The sequence below is a fragment of the Hypanus sabinus genome, chromosome 5 (assembly GCF_030144855.1).
Source record: "Hypanus sabinus isolate sHypSab1 chromosome 5, sHypSab1.hap1, whole genome shotgun sequence".
NCBI lineage: Eukaryota > Metazoa > Chordata > Chondrichthyes > Myliobatiformes > Dasyatidae > Hypanus > Hypanus sabinus.
The window spans coordinates 72,758,610-72,779,800 of record NC_082710.1 but is presented as its reverse complement, the minus strand read 5'-3'; the positions used below and the strand labels follow the sequence as shown (position 1 = coordinate 72,779,800).

Below are 21,191 nucleotides of genomic sequence, written 5' to 3'. Positions count from 1 at the left end.
AATAGGTACTTTATTGATCTCAAAGGAAATTACAGACTCAGAGTAGCATTACAAGTGCACAGATATAAGTATTAGAAAAGATGGAGAAAGAATAAAAAGTAAGTTACCACAAACAGGAGAGGGTCATCATTTCCCCGGCTATAGGTTGACTCACTATAAAGCCCAGTGGCTGAGGGTAAGAATTCCTCATATAGCGCTCTATGGAGCAGTTCAGTTGTCCATGTTGGGGTGTCTCAGAGCCTAAGCAAGTCAGTAAATTGGATCCAAATTTGGCTAGGTCATAGAAGATGAGGGGTGGTCATGAGGGTTCGTTTTGCTATTGGAACCCTGTTACCAGTGGTAAGACTTTTGCTTTTTGTTATTTCTGTATTATAGGAATGATGTGTTTACACTAGAGAGAGGGCTGAGGAGATTCACCAGGACAATGCCTTCATAACTAAAGAGAGAAAAAGAATTGGCTGTGATTGTTTCCCTTGTCATAAGGAAGGCTAGGAATGATCTAACAGGCATTGTAAAGTTATAAATGGTGTAGACAGTGTACATAATCAGAATCCTTTTCATATGGTAAGTGTGTCAAGATTTTAGATCTACCTAAAGCATTGTTGAGGATCCCTCCTTGACCCACAACCATCTGGAAGGAAGCACAGGAACATCAGGACTAGGACTGCCGGACTGAGTAACAGCTTCTTCCCTCAGGCTGTGTGACTAATGTATGCCTGGCCACCACCGAGGTATCGTCACCAGGACAGCGAGCTGCTTACTCTTTGCTGTATTGTTTATTGTTTACTGTTTACCTATGCTGCACACTCCATGCATTTTGAATTATATTTTATTAACTTACAGTAATATTTTGGTTTATGTTCTGTGTGTGATACACGTTTTGTGGTGCACCATGGTCCAGAGAAACCTTTTTATTGTTTGGTTGTACATTTGTACAGGCCAATGACAATAAAGTTGAAGTTGATGTTGTATTACAAAATATGATCATAGTATGATAGAATTTTATACAAAGATTAAAATTAATTCAAATCAATTAAACATTATGGTCTCAAAACTGAATAAACATGGAGGTATGAGATGTGAGTTATGACAGTAAATCAGTAATGACTATCATTTAAATAATTAAAATGCTCACAGTAAATGCTGTGTATTTCTGTTGGAAAAGTGGTGCATCATGGACTGGTCTCCCAAACGTGTTCATGTGTAGTGGCTGTAGATAAGATGGGGAAAGCCTATGCGGAAGGAATGCTACAGAATAAGAAAATATTTTATATTTTATGTTTATTTGTCACAAATAAATGGGAAAATATTTTATATTTTATGTTTATTTGTCACAAATAAATGGGAAAAATGTGTCCAGAGTGAATAAAATGCTGAATGAAATAAACATAAATAACATAATAAACTAGAAATCTGTGGACTTGAAAATAATTCCCCAGTTCCTATAAGTCCAGGTGATCATTCTGGGAATAAAGGGGTTAACACATGAGGAGCATTTGGCAGCTTTGGGCCTGTACTCACTGGAATTTAGAAGAATGTGTGGGGATCTCATTGAAACCTACCAAATGTTGAAAGGACTGGATGGGGTGGATGTGGAGACGATGTTTCCTGTGGTGGAGGATTCCAGAACTAGAGAGCACAGCCTCAAAGTTGAGGGGCAACCCTTTAGAACAGAGTTAAGGAGGAATACTTTTAGCCAGAGAGTGGTGAATCTGAGCAATGCTCTGCCACAGACTGCGGTGGAGGTCAAGTCTGTGGGAATATTTAAGGCAGAAGTTGATCATATAACCATATAACAATTACAGCATGGAAACAGGCCATCTCGGCCCTTATAGTCTGTGTCGAACGCTTACTCTCACTTAGTCCCACTGAACTGCACTCAGCCCATAACCCTCCATTCCTTTCCTGTCCATATATCTATCCAATTTTACTTTAAATGATAATACCGAACCTGCCTCTACCACTTCTACTGGAAGCTCGTTCCACATTTCCTGATGGGTCAGGGCATCAAATGATATGGCGAGAAAGCAAGTGTATGAACATACATAAGAACATAAGAGATAGGAGCAGGGGTAGGCCAATCGGCCCCTCAAGCCTGCTCCGCCATTCAACAAGATCATGGCTGATCCAATCTTAACTCTAGTTATCACCAAATCCCAAATCCCACAAGGCAACAGTGCCAACCAACAGGGCACCGTGCTGCCCATTTTATTTTATTATTCATCCCGCCCAAATCCATGTGATCACCCGGGGAAAAAAAAAACGATTTGCCAATTGAGGAGAAAAAATCTGGAAAATTCCTCTCCAACCCATCCAGGCTATCGAAAACTGGTCCAGGAGATCACATGGCTGATCTAAACCTAGCCTCATGTCCACTTACCTGCTCGCTCACCGTATCCCCTAATGCCATTTTTATCCAGGAAAATGTCTATCTCCATTTTGAATTTATTGAGTGTAGTAGCTTCCACAGCTCTCTGGGGCAGTAAATTCCACAGCCCCACTACCCTCTGAGTGAAGAAATTTCTCCTCATCTCAGTCCTGGAACGGCATCCCCTTATTTTAAGATTATGCCCCCTAGTCCTAGTTTCACCCATCATTGGGAACATTCTCCCCGCATCCACCTGATCAAGCCCCTCCACAGTCTTATATGTTTCAATAAGATCACCTCTCATTCTTCAGCACTCCAATAAGTAGAGTCCCAATCTACTCAACCTCTCACCATACATTAACCCACCCATCCCCGGAATTAACCTAGTGAACCTTCTCTGCACTGCCTCGAGAGCCAGAATGTCCTTTCTTAAATATGGACACCAGAACTGCACGCAGTACTCCAGGTGTGGTCTCACCAATGCCCGGTACAACTGCAGTAAGACCTCCCTGTTCTTATACTCCATCTCCCTAGCAATAAAAGCCAGCATTCCATTGGCCTTCTTGACCACCTGCTACACTTGCATACTAACTTTGTGTGTTTCCTGCACCAGGACCCCCAGATCCCTTTGCACAGAAGCACTTTCCAGTTTCTCTCCATTTAGATAATAACTTGCTCTATTATTTTTCCTGCCAAAGTGCAAGACCTCACACTTGTCAGTATTATATTTCATCTGCCAAATCACTCAGCCTATCTATGTCACCCTGCAGTGTTTCAATGTCCTCTGCACTCATTACACTCCCATCTTTGTGTCATCAGCAAACTTCGATATGCTGCACTTAGTCCCTTTCTCCAAATCGTTAATATAGATTGTAAAGAGTTGGGGTCCCAACACCGAACCCTGCGGAACACCACTAGTCACCAACTGCCAGTCTGAGAATAAACCATTTATCCCAACTCTCTGTTTTCTGTTAAAAAGCCAATCGTCCACCCATGCCAGAATATTATCCCCAATCCCATGATTTTTTACTTTAAGTAATAATCTTTGGTGTAGCACCTTGTCAAATGCCTTTTGGAAGTCCAAATACACCACATCCACTGGTTCCCCTTTATCTACCCTATATGTTATGTCCTCAAAGAACTCCAACAAATTTGTCAAACATGACTTCCCTTTTGTAAAGCCATGATGACTTTGTCCTATTAAGCTATGTTTATCCAAATGCCCTGTTACTGTTTCCTTAATTATCGATTCCAACATTTTGCCAACCACAGATGTTAGGCTAACTGGCCTATAATTCCCAGCCTTCTGTCTATTGCCCTTTTTAAATAAAGGAGTTACATTAGCATTTTACCAATCTGCCGGGACCATTGCCGAGTCCAGCGAGTTTTGAAAAATTATCACTAATGCATCCACAATCCCGACCGCCACTTCCCTTAAGACCCTAGGATGCAAGCCATCCGGTCCAGGGGATTTATCCACCTTCAGTCCCATTAATTTATCAAGTACCATTTCCTTGGTGATTTGAATCGTAGTTAGCTTCTCTCCCCCTGTTTATCCAGTGTTGGGTTATTTTGAGTGTCCTCTACTGTAAAAACTGATACAAAATATTTTTTCAGCGTTTCTGCCATCTCCAAGTCCCCTACCATTAATTTCCCGGTCTCATCTTCTAGGGGACCAACATTTACTTTAGCCACCCTTTTTCTTTTTATGTAACTATAAAAACTCTTACTATCTGCTTTTATGTTTTTTGCCAATTTACTTTCATAATCTATCTTCCCCTTCTTAATCAATCTTTTTGTTATTTGCTGCTGATCTTTAAAAGCTTCTTGATCTTCAATCTTCCCACTAGATTTAGCTACCTTATATAACTTTCTTTTTAGTCGTATACTTTGCTTTATTTCTTTACTTAGCCACGGATAACTATTTTTTTCTTTTACACCCTTTTTTCTTCAGTGGAATATATTTTTCTTGATAGTTGTAAAATAACTCCTTAAATATACACCACTGATCAAGTACCGGTCTACCCTTTAATCTATTTTCCCAATCCATCTTAAGCAATTCCGCTCTCATACCATCATAGTCTCCTTTATTTAAGCTCAGTATGTTTGTTTGAGATCCAACCCTCTCATCCTCTAATTGAATATGGAATTCGACCATGTTATGGTCACTCAGTCCAAGGGGATCCTTTACTAGGACATTTTTTATTAGTCCTGTCTCATTACACAGGACCAGATCTAAGACTGCTTGCCCCCTTGTCGGCTCAGTAACGTATTGTTCAAGGAACCCATCCCGAATACACTCAATAAACTCTTCTTCAAGGTTGCCGTGTCCGACTTGATTAGTCCAGTCAATATGAAAGTTAAAATCCCACATAATTATAGCTGTTCCCTTATTACAAGCCCCAACTATTTCCTGATTTATGCTCCGACCAACTGAGTTACAGCTGTTTGGAGGCCTATGGACTACTCCCACCACTGCTTTTTTCCCTTTACTATTTCTTATTTCTACCCAAATTGTTTCGTTATCCTGATCCTTTGAGCCAATAACATTTCGCTTTATTGCAGTGATTTCTTGCTTTATTAACATAGCCACCCCACCTCCTTTTCCTTCTTGCCTGTCTCTCCTAATTGTCGAATACCTTTGTATGTTTAATTCCCAGTCCTGGTCACCCTGCAGCCATGTTTCCGTAATTGCCACAATATCATAACCATACGTAATTATTTGTACCGTGAACTCATCGGTATGGGGTTAAGGGGATCCGTGATCTGCCATGATGGAATAGCAGAGCAGACTCAATGGGCTGAGTGGCCTAATTCTGCTCCTATGTTTTATAGTCTAAGTCCTGATGATTGATGTCATGTTTTGAACAAGGAGGCAATGAAAATGTACAATTTGTTAACTTATTAAGTTCCAAAGTTTCTATGCTGGTTCCCAAAGAATGAAAGTTTGCAAATATAATCTCACTCTTTATGCAATGTAAGTGGTAAAGGCAGGAACTACAGACCAGTTAATATTACAGGGAAAATGCTAGAATCTATTTCTAGCAAACTGCTAACAGGGCACTAAGAAAAGTCCTTGTGGATTTCTGAAAGTGAAATCATATACTTCAGAACCTGTTGGAACATCTTAAAGTTGTAGCAATGAGAATGGAGAAAGTAGAACCAGTAGTTTTCAAAATGGTACTTCATAAGAGGTCATTAGACAAAATGATAACGTGGGATTGGAGAGAATTGAGAGTAGAAAATGAGTAGGAATAAATGTTATTTTTAGGTTTTCAGTCCATTGAATGCCAAAGGGATCGGTGTTGGGATCTCAGTGTCAACAAACTATGTCAATTATTTCAATGTGAGGATCAAGTGTAATGTATCCAAGTTAGTTGATAGTACAGAGTGGCAGAATGTGTAGTGAGAGTGCAGAAAGCGTCTGATGAATAAAGTCAAGTCAAATGGATGGGGAAGGGCATGGTAGATGGAATATAAAGTTTTTTTTAAATAAGTGAGCGATCTTAGCATTTAGGGAATGTGAATTTCCTCAGTGAAGCTAATATGCAGGTACAGCAAGCAATGGGGCTGCACAGGGTTAGAAGAGTGTGAGTGAGGCATTCTTGCTGACGTTGTGGCTGGAAAATTGTATACAGATTTCATCTCCCTGCCTAAGGTATTAGAAAAAATGCTATCAAAGTTCACCAGATGATATCTGGAGTGGGGGAGATATCTCATGGGAAAATGTTAAACTTATGGCGCCTTTACTTTATAGGGAGTAGAAAAGTAGGAGATTATGTCATTGAAATACAACATTTTTATGAAGCTTAACAAAGTATATGCTGAGGTAATGTTTCTGGTTTAGCTGTATGAACAGTGGATTATGGTCTCAAATTAATGTGCTGGGGAGTAAGATGAGAATAAATTTCTTAAATCAGTGAATGGCAGGTCTTGGAAACATTTTATCCAAGAATGGTGTGGAAACATAGATGTGAATGTATTGTAAACAGGGATTAAGGGGTTTCTGGATATTGAGATAATTTAAGGTTCAGTTCTAAAATAAGGAAATGATATGTCCTTATCAGTAAAAGTAATCATAAAAATTTTGTCAGGGGTAAGATGTCAAGGTTAAGTTTTTTTATGCAGAGAGTGGTGAGTGCGTGGAATGGGCTGCCGGCAACAGTGGTGGAGGCGGATACAATAGGGTCTTTTAAGAGACTTTTGGATAGGTACATGGAGCTTAGAAAACTAGAGGGCTATGGGTAACCCTAGTAATTTCTAAGGTAGGGACATGTTCGGCACAACTTTGTGGGCCGAAGGGCCTGTATTGTGCTATAGGTTTTCTATGTTTCTAAAACTGTCAAGCATTTTGAGATGCAAACTGGCTTTAAATATTATTTAGGGAAAGAAACCTGCCATCTTTACCTAGTCTGGACTCTGTATGATTTCATTCCCACCCTAACAGAGTTGACATATCTGCAGTGGGTTAAAAACCTATTCCATATATCACATTGAGTGTGTCAAAATACTGCCCGTTGGTCCTGAGCTCTGGCTCACGGTCATTAAATGATGGATTTTCAATTAAGTCCTTATCCTGAAATAGATTAAATAAAAGGATAAGGTAGATAGATATATGAGAGAAAATCTGCAGATGCTGGAAATCCAAGCAACACACACAAAATGCTGGAGGAACCCTGCAAACCAGGCAGCATCTATGGAAATGAGTGAAGACTCAATGTTTCGGGCCTGGAGAATTAAACATGAGGAGTCAGAGTACGAAGGTGGGGGGAGGGCGGGAAGAGACACAAGGTGATCGGGGGAGGAAGGGGGAAGGAAAAAGTTGGAAAGTTGATTGGTGAAAGAGATAAAGGGCTGGAGAATGGAGAATCTGACAGAGAGGGCAGAAGCCCATGGAAGAAAGGGAATGGGAAGGAGCACCAGAGGGAGATGATGGACAGGCAAGGAGATAAGATGAAAGAGGAATGGAAAAGAGTGGGGGGCATTTCTGGAAATTCAATAAATCGATGTTCATGCAGATGGAATATAAGTGTTTCTCTTCCAGCTTCAGTGTGGCCTCAAGGTGACAGTGGAGGAGGCTATGAATGGACATATCGGAATGGGAATGGGAAGTGGAATTAAAATGGGTGGGCACTGGGAGATCCCGTTTGTCCTGGTGAATGGAGAGTAGGTGCTCGGCAAAGCAGTTTCCCAATTTACATCGGGTCTCACCGATATACACGGGACCACACCGGGAGTACCAAACACAGTATATGACACCAACAGACACACAGGTGAAGTGTCACCTCACCTGGAAGGATTGTTTAGGGTCCTGAATGGTAGTGCGGGAGGACGTGTTGGGGCAGGTGCAGCACTTGTTCTGCTTGCATGGATAAGTGACAGGAGAGAGATCAGTGGGGAGGGACGAATAGACAAGGGAGTTGCGTAGGGAGTGATCCCTGCAGAAAGCAGAAAGTGGGGGGGGAGAGAAAGATGTGCTTAGTGAGATCTCATTGGAGGTGGTGTAAGTTATACAGAGTTATGTGCTGGACGGAGAGGCTAATGGGGTGTTAGATGAAGACAAGAGGAACCCTATCCCTGTTGGGATGGTGGGAGGATGGGATTGGGGCAGAGGTGCACAAAATGGAAGAGATGCAGTTGAGAACAGCAGAAATAGAGACAGAGAGATCAAGAAAGGGGAGGGAGGTGTTGGAAATGGACCAGATAAATTGAGGACAGTTATAAGGAATAGGGTGGGAAGATAAATAGATACTTTATTGATTCTGAAGGAAATTACAGTGTCCCAGTAGCATTACAAGCCCACAGATACACAAATATTGGAAGAAAAGTAAGAAAGAATAAAAAAAAGTTACCTCAAACAGTCTAACAGGAGGAGTCGTCACTTTCCCAGCTATAGTTTTACTCATTGTAGAAGTTTTTTGGTAAAAAACACAGAATGTGTTTATGAGGACAGTGTATTTGATGATGTTGTTTTTGACAAGGTCCTGCTTGGAAAGTTGGTCTATAAGATAGATAGATACTTTATTAATCCCAAAGGAAGTTACAGTCTCACAGTAGCATTACAAGTGCACAGATAGAAATATTAGAAGGGAAGTAGAAAAAATAAAAAATAAGTTGCCACAAACAGGAGAGGGGTCATCATTTCCCCAGCTATAGCCCAATGGAAGAGGATAAGGATGACCTCATATTGCACTCTTTAGAGTAGCACAGTTATCTTAGTCTATTATTAAAAGTGCTCCTCTGTTCAGCCAAGGTGACATGCAGAGGGCAAGAAATGTTATCTAGGATTGCCAGGAATTTCTGTGGGGTCCTTTGTTCTAACACAGGCTCCAATGTGTCCTGTTTGACTCCTTTAACAGAGCCGGCCTTCCTAATCAGTTTATTGAGCCTGTTAGCATCACCTTGAAGATATTGTAAAACGTGTGAATACTTATTGATTAATTGTTCAAAAGACATCAATCTGCCTTCTTTAAATAAATCAAAAAAGAATTAATATCTTTATTTTTACAAAGTAAAAAAAATTGGATCACTCCAAGAAGGTTTAAAAAAGTAATTACGATAAATTATACTACAAAGTCTAAATTTTTTAAGATTAAAAAAATTACGGAACTGGATCCAAATTTGTAAAGAGTGATTAAGCACAGGTTATAGGTTTAAATTAGCAACTTTAGCTAATTGTATAGGTAGAGCAACTCCTAATAACGAAGTTAAATAAAACTGTTTCACAACTCTCAGTTCCAGGTCTACCCAAATTGGCCGATCATTCCTATCACCCCAATATAACCAAAAGGACATATACCGCAAATTAACAGCCCAATAATACATTCTTGGCTTAGGCAAAGTGAGACGTCTGTCCTTTTTCAACTTTTGCAAATGACATTTACCAATTCTTGGTCTTTTATTATCCCAAATAAAAGATAGAATAATAGAATCAATCCGATCAAAAAAACTTCTTAGTCAAAAAAACAGGAATATTCTGAAATAAATATAAAAATTCTGGGAAAATCATCATTTTAACTACATGAATACGACCAACAAGTGAAAATGTAAGTGGGCTCCATCTACTAAAGGAATACTTTTCATAGAGTCCACTTAAGGAGGAAAATTGGCTTTATAAAGATCCTTATATATTTTAATAATTATAACACCTAAATATCTAAAAGAATCCATAACTTTAAAAGGAATATTATCATGTATAGAGACAGATTCACTTAAAGGAAGTAATTCACTTTTACTAAAATTTATTTTATATCCTGAAAAGTCTCCAAATTTATCAAATAACTTTAGCAAAGCAGGAATAGATTCTTCAAGCTTTGATATATATACCAATAAATCATCAGCGTAAAGAGAGATCTTGTGCATGGTCTCATTCACAAAAATCCCATGAATATTTTCAGCTTCACAAAGAGCAATAACAAGTAGTTCTAATATTTAATAACAAAGTTAAATAACAAAGGACTTAATGGACAACCTTGTCTTGACCCCGTGATAGCTGAAAAGAGGAGACCTACAGTTATTAGTGACAACAGTAACAATAGGAGCTTTATATATCATTTTAATCCAATTATTAAAATTAATACCAAATCTAAATTTTTCTAAAACATTAAATAAATATTTCCATTCTACTTGATCAAATGCTTTTTCAGCATCCAAAGATATAATACATTGTGGAGTTTTAGATGAAGGCAAATATATAATATTAAATAATCTACGAACATTTGAGAAAGAATAACGACCCTTTATAAAGCCTGTTTGCTCTTTAAAAATGATTTTACACATATACTCTCCAACCGATTGGCCATTATCTTTGAGAGAATCTTAGCATCAACATTCAATAATGAAATAGGTCTATATGAGGCACAATCAGTAGGATCTTTATCCTTTTTGAGAATTAAAGAAATAGAAGCTTCATAAAAAGTAGAGGGTAAGAGGGTAAATAACTTTTTGCAAAAGATTCTTTAAACATCTCCAACATAAATGGAGAAAGCAATTTTCCAAATTGTTTATAAAATTCTACAGGATAACCATCAAGTCCTGGGGCCTTACCAGATTGCATTGAAAAAATAGCTTTATGAATTTCGAATTCAGTAATTTTCCTTACATATTGGAGGCTGACTTGTTAGATACTATTATGAATATGAACCCTTCGTTGCAAGGTTCTATTGGAAGAATTTATAATTTATTACTACAATGGGATAAGCGTTCTTTACTTAAGATTAAACAGGATTGGGAGAAGGAACTCAATTTGACTTTTATGTGGGAGGATTGGACACAGATTCTGAAGCTGGTTAACTCTTCGATCTGCGCTAGTCATTCACTGATTCAATTTAAAATTGTACATCGTTACCATTTGACGAAGGAGGGACTTTCTAAAATATTTCCCAATGTTGACAAGTATTGTGATAGATGTAAAACTAAGATAGCTACACTGACACATATGCTCTGGTCATGTTCTGTATTAAAACAGTTTTGGAAGTAAGTCTTTTCGACAATTTCTAAACCACTCAGAATCAATTTACAACCTAATAAATTGACTGTGCTTTTTGGAATAATTCCTCAAAATATCCATGGTATTTCTGTGTCTGACCAACGCGTTATTGCGTTTGTTACATTGATAGCTAGGAGGGCCATCTTGTTGAAATGGAAGGATATATCAGCTCCTACTTTGTCACAATGGTTCTCTCAAGTGATGCTGTGTCTTAGTTTGGAGAAAATTAGTAGAACCTTTGAACCTTTATGCGGTTTTGAGAAGAGATGGGGCTCATTTGCTCGTTATTATCACTTCAGTTAACTGATAGATTTCTTCCACGATCTAAATGTAAAGTTTTTTTGATATATATTTTTTCTTGTTGGCGGTTTGATGTTAATTTTTAGAAGCTTTTTGCATGATGCATGGCTCCGGGGTTGTACCCCCAATGGGTTTCTTTTTTTCCCCTCACTTTTCTTGCTTAGTAGGGTTTTTTTTTATTCACAAAATTTTCAATCCTTAAGATTGAAGGTAATTTAAGATAAGATAATTTCCTCTTTATGAGCCATTGTAAGTGTTGTTACTTCGATGTACTTGTGCTATCTTTCAATAATAATAATAATAAAAAGATTTGAAAAGAAAGAAGAAAGAAAGAAAGAAAAGCATCACCTATGTTGATGCCATTGCCCCAGCACACCACTGCTTAGAAGATTGTATCAGCAACAACAGACTGGTAGAACACTCCATACTCCAAAGAACCTCAGTCTCCTCAGGAAATAGAGGCGACTCTGACCTTTCTTGTACACAGCCTCTGTGTACAAGCTCCACTAAAGTCTGTCATCCAGGTGCACCCCCAGATACTTGTAGGTCCTCACCATCAAAGGTAACAGGAATGGGAATGTGTGTGGGATGCAGTAAATAACATTAGAAAGTTGATTATATATGCATCATACTATAGTTCAAGTTGTGTTTGACATAGATGAATAACTTAAGTTTTGTTATTAGGTTTTCAATATACAAAATATGGATGCCGCAGGAAAGCTGATAATAAAATGGTTCACCGCAGCCACTGTTCTGCAGACAAAAAGCCAAAGCCAATCCGCAGAATGTGTAACCTACAGCAATGTAAGCTGCCTATGTAAGTAACATGTGCTTTGATGAGATGTGTTGCTGCTCCCGGCCTTTCCTTACTAAAAGAATTATTTTCTAGGAATCTAAACAGTGAACTTACCACTGAGCACTGATGATATTGAGAATTAGCCAGTGAAATGTGTTTCTACTTGCTCATAATGACTTTGGATGTCAAGAGTTCTCTTCATCACTATCAACAACAGTGAAAATGACGATTTGCTTTAACAACCGTAACAAATTCCACTTCAAAAAAACTTTTAAAACAACAAAACTTCCAGCAGCTTACCAAACCAAAGCCTCCAATGAAGTAAAGTGGTATTTCTTGAGGAAAGATGGGCACGAATCAAAGGATTGCAAAGTATTTCAAGTTTATGGAAGGTAGATGGAACATCAGCCAGATTTGTTTCTGAATATTTAAGGCTGGGTGTAACAAAATGCTTAAAGGGTTTAGGAAATGGGTTGAAGCATTTATAGATTCAGTCAAGTTTATAGGGGTGGAAATAGTTGGTTTTAACTGCAGTAAGTGACAGAAATGTGAGATCTGAAACTGAGGGGAAGCAGGACAAGTTGGAAGGTAATACTTAAAGCCTAGTGAGGGATGAACTCAGAAGTTAGGAGGTAATAAATGGAAAAGGTTAAGAGCTGAAGAAGGAGGAATCTGTTAAAGAAGAGTGGATTATAGGAGAAAGGGAAGGAAGAGGGATACCAGAGGGAGGTGATAGGCAGGTGAAAAGAAGAGAAGGGGTAAGAAGAGAGCTAGAATGGGGAGAGGAAAAAAGAGAAAAGGGGAGCGGAGAAAAATTACTATGTTAGAGAAATTGATGTTCATGCTGTCTGGTTGGAGGCTACCCAGCCAGAATATGCGATGTTGCTCTCCCAACCTAAGAGTGTCCTTATCGCGGCAGTAGAGGAGGCCGTGCAACAAAATATCAGAATGCAAATGGGGAATGGAGTTAAAATGGTTGGCCACTGGGAAATCTTGCATTAATGAGCAGGTGTACCTAATAAAGTGGCCACTGCATGTAAATTGCAAGCTGTTTGAAGTTAACAACACAGCTTTGCAAACAGCATTGTTTATAGAACACAGGTGGTTGGCCCACAGCAGGGAGCTGACTGCTAAGAGATATAGTTTGCAAAGTAAAGGGACCATGAGATGCTTTGGTCTGTATTACCTAAACATAAGACAATGGGGTTATGCTAATTGGCCTGCATCAAACCAGGGAACACTGGCTAAGTTTTTTGCACCATTGGCACTGAGTTCAAGAAAGCTTGCAGACCATCGCTATAGACATGTTCTAGGGAGAGTCTCCCAAACTCAAAGTACATCACATTCTTATGCCCTTAAGATCAAAGATACAACAGGTGATTGAATATACTTTCCACAGTTATAATGACAATATTTACTTCCATTTTGTGACTGACAAGTGGTTCCTTTGAAGTACATATTTACAGTGGAACACATTGTAATTGATAAGCTATCTCTGGAGATTCCAATTTATTTGATGGGGCAAATTAATTCATACTGCTAGTATGAATGAAAAACTTCTGAGGACAGACAGCCAGATACCTTGGGTTAGTGTGACAAAGGCTGACTCTTTGAATACTCAAATATCCCAACTATTGACTATGTTTGGTGTGCTAAGTGATAGTATCAGTCTGGTTTGCAAGCTTCTTTGAAGTTGTTTACAATGATGCAAGTAACTTAGCGCATAACTACCTGGTTTGATGCAGGTCAGTGAAGTTAACCCTATTGTCTAATATTTGGCCGATACATATGAGAACAGCTCATGGTCACTTCACTTTGCAAACTCTATCTCTTAGCAGCCAGCTCCCTGCTGTGGGCCTGCAGCCTGGGCTCCATAGACAGTACTGTTTATATGCAAAGGTGCTCTTTAACTTCAAACTGATTACTCCTTGCATTTAAATTGAGAACAGAAGACTGGTTCTCATTTAAATTAATATCTGACATATTTACATATTTCCATAAGTACTCAATAAACCCTAACAACCTCATTCCACTAACCTAATGGAACAATTTTTAACCAATCAATACTTTAGTTTAACCCGCAGTTACTTACAGAAAATTAGAAATATCAGTTGACTTCATGACAATTTTCTCTTGGACTTATGGTTCTAGAACGCATGATGCTTATTTAATTATTTTTTATTTTGAGATACAGCGCGGAATCTGACTTCTGACCCTTCATGCCATGCCACCCTAGCAACCCTCAATTTAGCCCTAGTTAATCATGGGACCAATTAACCTACTAACCGATGTGTCGTTGGACAGTGGGAGGAAACCAGATTACCTTAGAGGAAAAAACACGTATTCCACAGGGGTGGGGTGGTTGGCATACAACCACTGTTGGTATTGAATTCTGATGGACTGCAATAGACTTACACTAACCACTTCACTACTGTGGTATCCACATGTTCTACTCTTCATCCAAATGCAATCCTTATAAAAGTGTGTGTAAGTAGTATGCAGATTGTGTGAAGTTTAATACTTAAAACACTTGTCCCAGTGCAGTCAGAAAATAATGCAGTGTGTTTGGGTACTTACGAGCGGTGATTGATGTTCATAGCCTAAGGTAGAAGGAGTCAATTTTAGAAAACCTAACACATTTATTTTTCAACATAGTCCACTTCTACATTTACACACTAGTGATTGAGGAGCATACAGATCTTGGACCTCCAGAAAGTGTTCACAGATGGGTGATTGATAAGTTTGTGGCCTAAGGTAGAACGAGATGTGTTAAACAGCTCTTGTTACAAGTACATGCAGTTCAACTCTTTGAGTGATTATGCAGAAAGTTTGAAGTTAATAACTCATCTCATTCTACTTTTGGCCACAAACTTATCAATCACCCCTCATAGCATTTAATCTGTATGAACATAAAGTATCTCCTGTGCCGGGGTTTTGTATTTAAAAGAACAAGAACACTTTAACCATGACATGCATTGCACATTTACAGTTAATAAGCTTCATTATGAGTATGTAGCTAATACATTTATAAAACAGTATTAGTGAAGTATTGCAAGACAATCCAGTCATTTCTCTCAAATGTGGAGCAACATAAAGGAGTTCACAGGATGAAGCAGCACCTATGGAGTGAAATCTGGGAAAAGGCCCTGAAGCATTCGGGCTCTCACGACCAGACTATGTAACAGTTTCTTCCCCCAAGCCATCAGATTCCTCATTACCCAGAGTCTGGACTGCCCGCTACTGTGCCTATTGTCTTGTTCATTATTTATTGTAATGTCTGCACTGTTTTCTGCACTTTATGCAGTCCTGGGTAGGTCTGTCGTCTAGTATAGTTTTTTTCTGTGTTGTTTTTACATAGTTCAGTGTAGTTTTTGTACTGTGTCATGTAACACCATGGTCCTGAAAAACATTGTCTCATTTTTACTATGTACTGTATCAGCAGTTATGGTCGAAATGACAATAAAAAGTGACGACTTGACTTGAAATGGACGATCAACATTTTGGATTGAGATCTCTCATGAAGACCTCTGGTCAGAGAGTGGAAAGCAAGAGAGATCTTGGGGGGGAGTGGGGTGTTGGCAACTTGAGAAGGTCTCACAGAACTCCTGTTGAAGACAGTGGCATAGCATCAATATAGGCATACCTCAAAAGACAGCAAAATGGAGACCCAAGAGACTTGAGATGCTGGACATCTGGAGCAACAAACAAAAATCTCAATGTCTTTGATTCCAAACATCAGTAGTCCAATTCTGTCCATACATACTGCCTGAACCATTGAGTTCTTCCAGAAGTTTGTGTATTGCTCATCTCTTGTGTCTTCACCTCTTTCAGGTTATTTCTCACTGAGTTTAATGAAAGGTAGTGAATCCACAGATGATGCCATGGATCTCTGCTAATAAAATTCATATTGTCCAGGTGGAGAGCAGAGGAATGGGAACACTGCACTAAGTCCTGCGGCAGTTCTGGTTACCAGATCCGCACTGTCCGCTGCATGCAGCTGATGGTTGATGGAAGGAACCGCTCAGTCCACAGCAAATACTGCATTGGTGAACGGCCAGAGACGCGTCGTGCCTGCAATCGGAAGCCCTGCCCTGCACAATGGAAGATAGGCCCTTGGTCAGAGGTCAGTGAGAGTCAGCTTCCACAGCCTTATTGTGTGTCATGGGCCATCCTTTTCAAAGCAATGCCACAAGTTAGTGAAATTGTTAACTAAAAAGTACTGGTGCAACATTTGAGTTTTCCCCAGCTTATCAGGAAATAAAACAGATAAAAATTACAACAGGAACAAAAATTTGAAAACACCTGATTTTCCAGACATGATCTTCTCAATCTTAGTGTGTTCCACAGAGCTTTAATAACGCAGAACTGGGTTACAATATCAGAATCAGGTTTAATTACACTGGCATATGTTGTGAAATTTGTTAATTTAGCAGCAACAGTACAATGCAATACATGACAAATATAGAAAAAAAAATTACAATAAACATATTATTTATTAAATAGGTAAATTAAAAATAATGCAAAAACAAATAATAAAAAAGTGAGGCGTTGTTCATGGGTTCAATGCCCATTCAGAAATTAGACGGCAGAGCGGAAGAAGCTGTTCCTGAATCACTGTGTGTGTGCTTTCAGGATTCTACACCTCCTTCCTGATGGTAACAAGGGGAAGAGGACATATCCTGGGTGAAGGGGGTCCTTAATAATGAACACTGTATTTCTGAGGCACCACACCTTGAAGATGAAATGGATACTACAGAGGCTAGATCCAAAACGGAACTGTCTAATTTTACAACTTTCTGCAGCTTGTTTTATTCCTGTGCAGTAGCCTCCCCCCCCCCCCACCCCACCATACCAGACGGTGATGCAGCCTGCCAGAATGCTCTCTACAGTGCATTTGTAGAAGTTTGAGTGTTTTAATTGATGAATCAAATCTCTTCAAACTCCTAATGAAGTATAGCTGCTGTCTTGCCTTCTTTATAACTGCATTGATATGTTGGAACTAGGTTAGATCCTCAGAGATACTGACACCTAGGGAACTTGAAATTGCTCATTTTCTCTACTTCTGATCCCTCTATAAAGATTGGGGTGTGTTCCCTCATCTTGCCCTTTCTGAAGTTCACAATCAATTCTTTGGTCTTACTGACATTGAATGCAAGTTTGCTGCTGCAATACCACTAAACTAGCTGGTATACCTTGCTCCCATAAGTCCTTTCATCTCCTTCTGAGGGTCTACCAAAAATACTATGTATGGCTACTTATTTATCACTTTGATGCAGTATTGACAGTCCCTGTTTAACATTGTTTGATATGGAGCTGTCACTGTTATATAGGTGAGTGGAGATTTGTCATACTGAATATCACTGGGAGGTGGAATGTAACAAACCTACTGCATTCTGACATGGGAACCATATTGTCACTGTACGTTCTTGGGAAAGTGCTCCATCAAAAATGTGTGCCCGATTTCTTTCTGTATTTATTTTTATGTAGTGTTCTGTCACATGTGGTGAAGGAATTGAGCAAAGACAAGTCTCATGTCGTCCAAGTAATCTGTGTGATGGGGAGAAGCCAGAAGTGATGAAGGTCTGCAGCCGCCCTCCATGTGTTGGTACGTATCTATGATGCTGGACATTCATAAGGTATAGGGATATAGGATCCTCTAAAAGATCGGAAATTAAAGAAGTTCCTCAACAAAGCATGAATCTTGTAAACTATATATATGCACTATGAAAAGACTTTAACTCGCACATAATTGCCTGAGGCTGTATGACTTTCAACAAAAACAGCTTCCTTCTCATCGTTATTTCCCATATTCTCTCCCCCCGCAACTAGAGCTTCATCCCTCACTTCTTGCTCCAACTCCAACTTTCCCCTCATTCCCTTCTTCCCTCATCTACCCCTCCCAGCTCCCTCCTAGCTCTCTCTGAAATGTCAAAAAGTATACAATCTAGGATTATCTTTCTCTCACTCTGCTGTTTTTATTAATGATAGCAAATTTTATTGATTTTGTAGATGAGCCCTGCCTTAAAGACAAGTCCATATTCTGCCAAATGGAAGTGCTTGCTCGGTATTGCTCCATCCCAGGCTACAATAAACTCTGTTGTGAATCCTGTAGCAGGCGCAGCAGTACCCTGCCTCCCCCTTTCTTCACTGGCACTGCGGAATTAGAGGACCTCATGGCTGATGCAGACCGCAGAGCCAATGTAGAGATGGCACCAACACAACAAATGGATACCACGCTCAGGAGCAGAGTTCCACACAGCAGCAAGCCAGTCAGAGCAAGGAACTCACAGCCCAGTGCAATAAACACAGCTCGTGGCAAAACAAAAGCTGCTGTTTTCTCTCGAACAAGTCCTGCTTCTGTTGACAGCAGGCCTTCCAGATTTGTAGCTTCTCAGCATTCACTCCAAAGCAAACCTCGCAATTCTACTAACAGCTCCATGGCTACCCAAGCATCATACAGTGGAGCACTGACTACGGACAGCCATACTACATTACAGACTCCTGTGGTAAATACATGAAGGATGCTTCCTTCGTGCATCAGACATTCCTGGGCGAAAGTGAAATACCATTGTTCAAATTGTACATATCATGACACATAAATAATTAAAAAAGGATTTTGGGCAACTTCAGTGAATTTAAACTGACAGGTTTTTTATTCTCCTTTTGATGGAATGTGAAGTGCTGGCACTTTAATCTTTTCAACCATTTGAGCAGCCTTCAATTTATTTAGGATAACAAAGGTACGAAAGGTCTTTCAAATGTGAAGGGAACTACCAGGTCTGACAGTTGTTATCTTTGCAAATAATTATGAAATCATGTTGCATTTCAGCTGATGTTTAAAAAATGAAAGCCAAGCATTCAAAGAAATGATATCATTAAGTTTTTGGAGATGCCTTTATATGAAAATGTTCTGTAGTCTGGTCAGCCACATTTGTCAGTGGAATGGATATAATTTTAGTTATTTTCAGCTGCTCTGTAAATAATGTACTGTATTTGCAAAAGTTAACATTAGGGTTTAGGGCAAAATTAGTTTGCCCTATTCAGTGTTTACCAATGTTACATAACTGTCTAAATACTGGTGTATTCTTGATATTCAAAACTGTCCAAGTACAGTCAGGAATAAAGAGTGAAATAAATAGGTAAGAATTATTGCTGGACCCATTACCAGGTTAACTTAATACATGTATTTACTAGCACTCACGGACGAACATCTGTTATACAAAACTACAAAGAACTAAGCTGGGTATATAAAACCCACTGGAAATAAGTGGAGAAGGCTTTTATTCCAATCTGAATGGCCGCCTATATGCCATTCCTTCAATATGCTGTGCCTTCCCGGAGTATTCTGTTCTTGTTACACACTTCATGAGTAAGATTCAAATACATTAATCAAACATCCTTGTTAGGAATTTTGAACATACAATACATTGTTCTTCATTTCTGGGCTTAATCTGTTTCACTACCTACTTCCTATCATCTGAACTGGCCCATTTGCTGATAGCAGCAGTGACTATATTTGCAAAACAAAGTATTCTGATCCATTCCGTCATACACTAGTGTGTGTTTATGCTTGAGAAATTCGGCCATTTGACTAAAATATTCTTACATGTGTGTTGCCAGAAGCAGCAACTGCACCAGCTGATACCTCCTCCCTCCATTAAAAACCAACAAGGTCCCTCACTACCAACCCCTAGTCCTAATCGATTTGCACAGGATATAATTAAAAATCCAATGCAAATATAGTGATTTAATCTCACAGAAAAAAAATGATGTCAGTGTGACTTATGTAGTAAAATTTGGACATTCCAATTGACCAACTGACAAGCATTGATCAAACTTTAAAAATGGTGTGTAGCTAATATTTTTTTGTAGAATGCAGCACAGAATCTGCCCTTCCAAACCTTCGAAGCATGCAGCCAGCAACCCACTGATTTAACCCTAGCCTAATCACAGGACAATTTATGATGACCAATTAACCTACTGACCAGTACATCTTTGGACTGTGGGAGGAAACCGGAGCACCCGGAGGAAATCCACACATTATATGGGGAGGATGTACGAACCTCTTACAGAGAATGCTGTGATTGAACTCCGAACTCTGACTCCAAGCTGTCATAGCATCACACGAACTGCTACAGTACCGTGGTGCCCATAATGGGGAAAGAGAGAATGGCTGAACCATTTTGAAATTGGGTCTAGTATTTCATTTCATAATCAAAATGGTATAGTTAAGATGTAACTGGAGGCACATAGTGGAAGACCATGAAACAAAATACATTTATTGCAAAGTCGATATTATTACAACACTACATCAAAACTCTAATGAGAATGACAGTAAACACAGTGGTTCCTAAACACCTCCATTGGACTACATGTTCTTTCTCCAGGGTTACCTGGGCACTGTCATACTGCCCCCCCCCCCCCAGAAAATTGCCAGGCAGTCAACCTGAAATGAGCCCTTCACTAACACAGGAGATTCTGCAGATACTGGAAACCTAGAGCAACGCACACAAAATGCTGGAAGGACTCAGCAGGTCAGGCAGCATCTATGAGAAGTTGACATTTTGAATGGAGATGAAGGGTCTCAGTTCCTGAGTTCCTCCAGCATTTCGTGTGTGGAGCCCTTAACTGCTTACTACCAGGAACCCCTTGCTAGTAAATCAGATATTTCAGTCAACCTAATGCCTTTGAAGAATCGCTGCTGTCAATCTGCAAGGCTATTGAAGATGAATGAAATTAGTGCTTTATAAAATGACAACTCCTGGGCCCTCAGACACTTGCATAGAATGTAAGAATATCCTTCAAGCCATAAAGGGAACTAAAATGAATTAATTGTTCAATTTTGCTTTCTTTTGTACAATAATGTAGATTTCTGTTTTACTCTAGTGTACACTACTGATGTTGTTTGTAATATTGGAGAGCACATAGCAATAAATATAAGCTCTGAGTTTAAAGGCTTAGACTCTGTTTGAATTTGCAGCATTCCTGCTTCATCTTCTTCCTTGACCTGTCCAAAATTAAACTTTTCTAAGGTCTTAAAAAGATAATTCCACTCAATCCTATCAAAGGCTTTTTCTGCATCTAAGGATAATATACACTCTGATATTTTTTGGATGGTGAATATATCACATTCAATAACTGATGTATATTAAAATGTGAGTAATGATTTTTAATAAATCCTATCTGGTCATGTGATATAATAGATGGTAGAATATTTTCAAGTCTTCAAGCTAAGATTT

The 21,191-nt window shown here is 39.1% G+C and overlaps 1 protein-coding gene across 5 annotated transcripts in view; it reads left to right on the top strand.

The window, feature by feature from the left end:
• The window catches only part of LOC132394242 (A disintegrin and metalloproteinase with thrombospondin motifs 3-like), a 518,265-nt gene extending 497,359 nt beyond the window's left edge, over positions 1-20,906 (top strand). For 4 of the 5 annotated variants that reach the window (XM_059970122.1, XM_059970124.1, XM_059970123.1 and 1 more), the window contains 4 exons: positions 11,841-11,973; positions 15,868-16,075; positions 17,440-17,557; positions 17,962-20,906. In XM_059970122.1, coding sequence (XP_059826105.1) covers positions 11,841-11,973; positions 15,868-16,075; positions 17,440-17,557; positions 17,962-18,470 — 968 coding nt within the window. In that variant the 3' untranslated portion in view covers positions 18,471-20,906. Of the gene's footprint in view, positions 1-11,840; positions 11,974-15,867; positions 16,076-17,439; positions 17,558-17,961 lie in introns of those variants that run through there. The other variant, XR_009512231.1, reaches the window with a different exon arrangement.
• Positions 20,907-21,191: the final 285 nt, after the last annotated feature.